General features: G+C 45.5%; 1 protein-coding gene across 1 annotated transcript; it reads left to right on the top strand.

The window, feature by feature from the left end:
- Positions 1-940: 940 nt before the first annotated feature.
- On the top strand, positions 941-1,772 carry LOC126991741 (uncharacterized). The gene is made up of 2 exons (XM_050850675.1): positions 941-1,054; positions 1,180-1,772. Exons 1-2 carry the CDS (start codon positions 1,049-1,051, stop codon positions 1,435-1,437), a joined length of 264 nt encoding a protein of 87 aa, XP_050706632.1. The 5' UTR covers positions 941-1,048; the 3' UTR covers positions 1,438-1,772.
- Positions 1,773-9,086: the final 7,314 nt, after the last annotated feature.

Here is a 9,086-nt window from a genome sequence, read left to right on the forward strand (position 1 = left end):
AAGCAGTGGGCGGCGGCCGCAGCCCCGCCACCGAGTGCAACAAGCAGGGTGTTTTTTTTTCCCCCCCTTGTGGTCGCGACACCGCTGGACCCAAGGACACCAGGTCTGTGGGATGCACATTTTTTCCTCGTATGAAGAGGCTACTACCGGCCGCGAAGAGCAATCACAGAAATGAAATTTAAGGTTCAGTGCGTGCCTGGAAGGGGAAATTCTACTGAGGCCTCAGGGCTTGCCTCCCGCGCAGCCGCGCCGCTCCCCTGCTACTGCAGAAGACAGCTGCTCCAAATTTTCTCCTAAGAGACATAAAATGACCATGATTCTTTTTTAGCTTAATTTACTTCCCTTCAGTGCAACTTTTTGAAGCATAATGTCTGAAGGGACATCACTATGGAAATTCGTTTCACACTGAAAAAGGGAAAATGTTGCAGCAGAAGCACTCACCCTGGCCGACAATGCCACCTGACTGGCCATTAACGTGGGTCGTGCTGGGGTTCTTCACCTTGCCTCAGCCTGGCCTGGCCTCTCGGACTGCAGATGGATAGAAACAGAAGCGGATGAGCCTCTTCTTTCTTCAAGGTCAACAGGACGGTTGCGAGGCGGAGGGCGAGTCGCAGCCCCGCCCACCACCCGCTGACGGTGCCGTGGGCGCTGGTTTCCTTGATATAATCACTCATGTGGTTTAAATATCCTTATTCTGTAATCACTGAAACATTTCTTTCGGTAGGAGTCCTCGATTTCTCTTTAGTTTTCCTGTACGGTAAATCATTGCTGCTGAACAACAATAAATAAGTCTTGGGAAGAGAGTAGGAAGCTGGTCTGCTACGGCGGAAGTTACATGGCAAGGGACGGGTCGGATACACCTGAATGAGGGAAGGGAGGAGCTCAGAGGAGTTTGGGGGAGGAGATCAAGGGCAAGGAGTTGGAGGGGGGGGACCTATATCAGCACAGGAGGGAGGGACGGGATGAGAGGATGGGGGACTCACGTCCTATATAAGTGGAGGACGAGGGTTCTGTGTTGTAGTCGCTGCTCACAACATCCACCGCCATCATGAAGGTAAGCTCTGGGAGGTCCTTGTATGTTTCTTGCCGATGCCACAACACTGCCAACGCTCTCCGGGCAGCACGGCTCTCACACGCCAGGTGTTCCCCTAGCATCACCCACTCTGTATTCCTCTACAGGTTATCCTGATGCTCTGTCTCCTGGGCCTGGCCTCCGCCAACGTCGTGCCCCTCTTCTACGCTACACCTGGTGGCATCAGCCCGTACGGGATCCCCGCCTACAAGCCGGCGATGGCTTACTCTCCTGTCTACACCCCTTTCGTGCAGCCCGGCTACGTTGCCAAGACCCCCGGCGCTGAGCACTACGCTCCTCTGCCTGAGGGCCTTGGCTATGCCTCCCACCACATCAACGTGAATAAGGCACCCGGCACAGAGTAGGCCCCTTCTGCCCCAGTGACGGTGGCCACACGTGGCAACGCCACCCTAATGATCTAACCTTCCTCTTTAACTTTTCATGTCACCTCATTATGAGAAAATCTTACTTGATTATTAGATGGCCTGGATGGATATGATCATAAGTTGATTTTTCAAGTTCCTGGATCTCCACCTGCACCCCAACACTCATCTGCAGGATTCTTCTAAAAGAAAAAGAAAACAAGGCTCAACACAAAATTGTCCTCGTCTGAGTCCCATTTTGTTTCAGGAGATTTTAAGAACTGACTTATTGATGTGAAAGAAAAGTTTTGGCTAATAAATACGTATATACATACAAAGATCTTTTTTCATTGCAGACAACCACATTCAAAATAACTTAAGTAGGCTACATCTTATTTTATTTCTAATGCGTAGGCATCATTCCAACTATTTTTGAACTGGAAAAGAAAACATTGGAACACTGAGCTGAGGTATAAAAATAAACAATAGTCAAATTAACGAATGTTTATCAATGTTATTTTGACAATATTCGATGTTGATATATCAGCTAAGTGTCTCTGAGTTGCATCTTTCCTTATAGGTATTTGGTACTAACTAAAATGTACGAAATGAGGAGCATGCCTTACAGCACAGGATCAGCAGAGCCAGATTCGTCCCGCCCCAGCGAGAGGTAATGTAATGGTGCGAAATGTACTACAATTGTTATGGTATTTTTCCCAATGTAAATAGAGTTAACCTGGGATGTTTGCACAACCGTATATATATATATATATATATATATATATATATCTATATATATATATATATATATATATATATATATATATATATATATATCTTTTTTTTTCTTTTTTTTTTCTTTTTGCATCGTGGCCTATTGCACCGCTAGGCTTCTTCCCGGTGGATCCTGAATTCCTGATGGTCGGTACAAGGCTTCTTCCCGGTGGGGCCTGATGGTCTGCCCAGCCCGTTCTGGCGCAGGCGAGTGTTTATAGTGGCGCCATCTTGCATTGGCTCATGCTGCCCTCCTGGAGCTCATCTTTAATCCTAGAATCTAGAGTCCGGGTTGATAGGTGGTCTTCTGGACAGCATGTGGGTAGTTTTAAGCCACTCGGCGGCGGCTGAAAAATCTCAGCTTGGTGGCACCGGGCGGGATTGAACTCGCGTCCTCCTGAACGCCGGGCCGTCACGCTATCCATTCAGCCACCGCCTCCCCATATGTATATATATATATATATATATATATATATATATATATATATATATATATATATATATATATATATATATATATATATATATATATATATATATATATATAAGAACATAAGAACATAAGAACGTGAAGAGTCTGCAAGAGGCCGGTTGGCCTATACAAGGCAGCTCCTGTACACTCAACCCCACCTTCCCTCACCATCCATAGCTTTATCTAACCTCTTCTTGAATGTATCTATGGTATTGGCACCCACAACATGGCTCCCAAGCCTGTTCCATTCGTCCACCACTCTATTGGTGAACCAATTCTTGCCTATGTCTTTGTTGAATCTGAATTTGTCTAACTTAAAACCATTTCCACGCGTCCTACCTGGCTCTTTCACTCTCAAAATTTTATTGACATCCCCTTTATTAAATCCCTTCATCCATTTATAAACTTCGATCAAGTCTCCTCGCACCCTTCGCCTTTCTAGAGAGTGTAGATTTAACTGCTTCAGCCTGTCTTCATAAGGCAAGTTTCTCACCCCCTGAATCATCTTTGTCATCCTCCTCTGTACAGATTCTAACATCTTTATATCCATTCTATAGTAGGGGGACCAGAACTGAGCTGCATAATCGAGATGAGGTCTAACTAGTGCTAAGTAAAGTTTGAGGATGACTTCAGCGCTCCTATTGCTCACGCTCCTTGAGATGAAACCTAGTACTCTGTTTGCCCGATTTTTAGCCTGAATGCATTGAGCCCTTGGACGGAGGTCAGCGCTCACTAGGACTCCTAAGTCTCTCTCACGCCCAGACCTGCTTAGAGGAGTGTCATTTAAGGAGTAATTGGTAAGGGGTTATTCCTACCTACGCTCAAAATGCTACACTTCCCGACATTGAATTCCATCTGCCACTTCCTCGCCCAATCATATAGTCTGTCAAGCTCATCCTGGAGAACGGTAGCGTCGCTGTCTGATTGGATTACTCTACCGATCTTGGTATCATCTGCGAACTTACTGACATCGCTACTAATTCCTGTGTCCAAGTCATTGATGTAAATAATAAAAAGCAGAGGACCCAGCACCGACCCCTGTGGGACTCCACTCGTAACACTGCCCCATTCAGATTTCCTACCATTGATTTGCACTCTCTGCTTCCTACCACTAAGCCACGCCCTGATCCAGTTCAAAACTTTCCCATCTACGCCATGAGCCTGTAATTTTAGTAATAGCCGGTGATGAGGGACTTTGTCGAACGCTTTACTGAAATCTAGATATAATATGTCATAGTTTTCATCTCTGTCAACCGCCTCGATTACTTTAGTGTAGAAGGACAACAGGTTAGTAAGGCATGTTGTGAATCATGAATTAAATTATGCTTTTCTAGATGGTCCCGAATGCTCCGGGCTATAATTGACTCTAACATCTTTCCTACAACTGATGTTAAGCTAATTGGGCGATAGTTTGGGGTGGCTGACTTGTCTCCCTTTTTGAAAATCGGCGTCACATTAGCTACTTTCCATTGATTGGGCACATACCCAAAATTTACCGACATCTTAAAGATATCGGCAAGAGGGCCACTAAGGACTTCCTTGCACTCTTTCAGAACCCTTGGGAATACTTCGTCTGGGCCCGGCGATTTGTTTTTCTTCAACCTACCAATCTCATCCTTAACTACTTGCCTAGTGATGATCACATCCCTCAACTTGTCGTTCTCGTCACCCTCATATATCTGAACTCTCTCCGGAATGGTTGTTAAATTTTCCTGCGTGAAAACTGAGAGGAAATAGTCATTCATCATTTGGCTCATATCTTCTCCATTCTCAACGAGCTCGCCCGTGTTTGTTTTCAACGGTCCAATTCTGTCCCTTGTTTTCGTCCTGTACAATTTGAAGAAGCCCTTGGGATCGCTCTTGGCCTCGTTGGCTACCCTAATCTCATAATTTCTTTTTGCTAGGCGGGTGTTCTTCTTCACCGACCTGGCTAGCTCAACATACCTACCTCTGAGGTGGATCTCTCCGTTCTTTATTTTCCTATAAATTCCTCTCTTCAAGCCTATTTCATGATTGAGTCTGCGGGTCATCCATTTGGGGTCGTTATTTTCCTTCCTACGTGCTTGGTAAGGGATATGCTGTCTCTGACCCTCTGCAATTTCTCTAACTAAATTATTGTAGGTCATTTCTACTTGGTTCCCCTGTCTTTCCGGTTCCAGCCCTGAGATCTGGCCCTCATCCAGCCCTAAGGTTTCCCAATTTACCTCCTCAAGGTGTCTTCTGAGCCCCTCATAATCAGCTCTTCTAAAGTCGGGCACCAACACAGGGTTGAGTTCATGGGTCGCCGCCCAGTCTAAGTTAAACCTAATTTCCTTGTGATCACTGCCACCTAATTCTCCCCCAACATCTAGCTCGCTGATCATATACTCGGTGTTAGTTAAGACCAAGTCCAGAATGTTGTTACCCCTGGTGGGCTCTGTTACTGCCTGCTTGAGAAAATTATCTTGTATTACTTTCAGAAAATCCTCAGACTCTAGATCACCCACCACGCCTTCCCAATCTATATTCCTATAGTTAAAATCCCCCATTATGCAGACATTTTTGCTCCTGCTCGCCCTGCCTACCTCTTGTAGTAATATATCAGTGTCCTGCCTGCTGAGGTTGGGTGGCCTGTAAAGAACCCCTAGAATTAGTTTGTCTTTCCCTTTGTGGACGTCCACCCAAACTGATTCTGAGTCGCCATTTGTTTGAATAGAGTTGTTAGCGGAACATTTAAGTGTGTCTTTAACATAAAGTGCCACCCCCCCTCCCCTTCTTCCCTTTCTATCTTTGTGAAACATCTGGTAACCATCTATTTCATACTCAGACATGAAGTTTTTGTTGGCAGTATCCACCCATGTTTCCGTGATAGCTATAATGTCGAATTTCTCGACACATGCTTTCCCCCTCAGTAGATCCATCTTGTTCCTGAGACTCCTACAGTTGGTGTAATAAGCCGTTAGCCCATCCTTTCTTATATCCTTTCGATTTCTCCTGCGCCCCCTAGTCCCAGTCTGCGATGCATTGACAGGCCCTCCCCCCTCGCCTACTCTAAAAAATTCTGTAGGGTGCTAAGTGATCGCTCGAGGGAGTCTGCGAGAACCTCCACCCCCTGGAGTGACAGGTGCACGCCATCCTTGGCATACAAGGTGCCTTTATTGTAGAAGAGGTCCCAATTGTCAAGGAAAAGCCAACCATTTCGCTTACAGTGGGCCGCCAGCCTGCTGTTTACTGCTAAGGCTCTGGAAAGCCATCCCTCTCCCACCCCCCTCCTCGGCAAAACCCCACAAACAGCCGGCACCCCCCCGAAGTCCCTCACTTTAGCAAACGATTCCCTGAAGCGCCGAAATATCTCTTTGCTACCCACCTTACTGATGTCATTTCCACCGAAACTGCAGAAGACGATTGGCTGTGTCCCCTCCCCTGCTAAAATTTCCTCCATTCTGTCAGATACGTGCTGGATGCCTGCCCCGGGAAAGCACACTCGAAGCCTATTTTCCTTATCCCTTGAACAAAAGTACCTATCAATGAACCTGACTTGAGAGTCCCCAACCACCAGTAATTTCCTCTTATTAACTTTGTCAGTAGACGGAAGGGAAGCCGCTACAGGAGGAGAGGGAGGGGCGGCAGCAGGGGAGGAGGAGGAGGAGGAGGAGGAGGAGGAGGAGGAGGAGGAGGAGGAGGACGAGGAGGAGGAAGAGGAGAAGGAGGAGGAGGAGGAGGACGATGAGTGGAAGGAGAGAGATGAAGGGGATGACGTCGAAGGGGGAGGGGGGGAGGAGGAGGTGGCTGAGGTGGTGGCGGAGGTGGTGGGGGAGGCAGGGGAGGAGGGGTGGGAGGAGGAGGGGAGAGGGAGGGAGGCGGGGGAGGAGGAGGAGGCGGGGGAGGTAGCGGTAGCAGAGAAGACAAGGAGAGAGAATGCGAGGAAGAGCAGGAAGAGACGGAAGGGCGGGAAGAGGTGGAGGAAAGGGGAGAGGGGGGTGATGAATGAGAGTCAGCGGCGGCAGAAGGGAAGGGAAGTATGGCGGGTGTGGAGAGGGGAGATGGCGGGTGAGGAGAGGGGAGGAGAGGAGAGAAGCGGCTGGAGGAGTGGAAGGGAAGAGGGAGATGCAGGAGGAGGGGGAAGTGAATGGAGAAGGCACTAGCGAGGAGGGAGAGGCAGGCGGGAGAAGGGAGGCTGCTGTATGGGGAGAAGCAGGGGTGGAAGGAAGGGGGGGTGAGGTACCCCCGTGAGTAGATGAGCAGGAACACCTGCTACACGCTGTGACTCGCTCCGCCAAATATTTCATGTCCCGTGTTAACGAGTGGATCGTGGATTCCAGGTGCTTGATTTTTCTTTCATCTTGCTCTGCCTTGATACAGAAACGGCAAGTCTCGCTTGCCCCGTTACTTGTCCTAAAGTACTGCGGAGCTTGGCGAAGGCCACAGTTAGAACAACGTTTCAAATTTGAGGGCATATTGGCTGATCCTTCCGCGGAGCGTAGTGAAACAGAGGGTCCCGGGTGAAACAGAGGGTCCCCTGGGAATACGGCCGGCGAGCGGGGTGTCGTCAGGTGGCCTGGAAATTTCCGTTTAACAAGGAAAATTACAGCCTGAAACAGCACCTAATATAAACACTTCCTGGAAAATGAATAGGAAAAAAAAAAAAATACGTGTAGAACGTTTAGAAGGAGCTTGCGTGCACCACTGTGAGGTTCTGAGATGTATGGGGTTAGTACAGTGAAGGAAAGCAAGAGGGTATCAGGACACCTCTCCTCCCGAAATGTACCCCTCTTTCGACGACCGCTATGGATTATTTTTAGGAGCAGCGAGTAGCGGTCTTTTTTTTTTATTATTGTTTGCCTGACTGTCTCCTTAAAAAAAAAAAAAAAAATATATATATATATATATATATATATATATATATATATATATATATATATATATATATATATATATTTTTTTTTTTTTTTTTATAACAAAGGAGACAGCTCAAGGGCACAGAAAAAGGAAACAATAATAAAAAAAAAAAAGACCGCTACTCGCTGCTCCTAAAAATAATCCATAGCGGTCGTCGAAAGAGGGGTACATTTCGGGAGGAGAGGTGTCCTGATACCCTCCTCTTGCAAGAGTTCAAGTCGTAGGCAGGAGGAAATACAGATGAAGGAAGATTGTTCCAGAGTTTACCAGCGTGAGGGATGAAAGAGTGAAGATGGCGGTTAACTCGTGCGAAAGGGATTTGGACAGTAAAGGGATGAGCTTCAGTAAACAGTCGTGTGCAGCGTGGCCGCGGGAGGAGGGGGAGGCATGCAGTTAGCAAGTTCAGAAAAGCAGTCAGCATGAATATAACGATAAAAGATAGAAAGAGAGGCAACATGGCGGCGGAATTTAAGAGATAGAAGACTATCAGTAAGAGGAGGAAAGCTGATGAGACGAAGAGCCTTAGGCTCCACTCTGTCCAAAAGTGCTGTGTGAGTGGAGCCCCCCCACATGTGAAAGGAATACTCCATACGAGGGCGGACAAGGCCCCTGTATATGGATATCAACTGTGCGGGGGAGAAGAACTGGCGGAGACGATACAGAACGCCCAACTTCGAGGAAGCTGATTTAGTGAGAGAGGAAATGTGAAGTTTCCAGTTAAGATTTTGAGTTAAGGATAGACCGATGATGTTTAGTGTTGAAGATGGTGACAGCTGAGTGTTGTCGAAGAATAGGGGATAGGTGTCTGGAAGATTGTGTCGAGTTGATAGGTGGAGAAATTGGGTTTTTGAGGCATTGAAGGACACAAGGTTCCTTTTACCCCAATCGGAAATGATAGTAAGGTCAGAGGTTAAGCGTTCTGCAGCCTCCAGCCTGGAGTCATGTAATTCCTGTTGAGAGGGTCTTCTGTTGAAAGAAGTTGAATAATGCAGAGTGGAGTCATCAGCGTATGAGTCGATAGGACAGTTTGTTATGGAAAGAAGATCATTGATGAATAATATATATATATATATATATATATATATATATATATATATATATATATATATATATATATATATATATATATATATATATATATATATTCCTTTCGGCCACCTCTTTTGTTTCTTTTTTAGGAGCAGTAGCAGGCTTTTTTTATTATTGTTTTCTTTTTGTGTGCCCTTGAGCTGCCTCCTTTGTTGTAAAATATATATATATATATATATATATATATATATATATATATATATATATATATATATATATATATATATATATATATATATATATATATATATATATATATATATATATATATATATATATATATATATATATATATATATATATATATATATATATATATATATATATATATATATATATCTTTATTTATTTATTTATTTTTTAGAACAGAGGAGACAGCTCATGTGCACGAAAAAAACGGAAACAATAATAAAAAAGACCGCTAGTCCCTGCTCCTAAA

This window comes from Eriocheir sinensis, chromosome 1 (assembly GCF_024679095.1).
Source record: "Eriocheir sinensis breed Jianghai 21 chromosome 1, ASM2467909v1, whole genome shotgun sequence".
NCBI classification, from domain to species: domain Eukaryota; kingdom Metazoa; phylum Arthropoda; class Malacostraca; order Decapoda; family Varunidae; genus Eriocheir; species Eriocheir sinensis.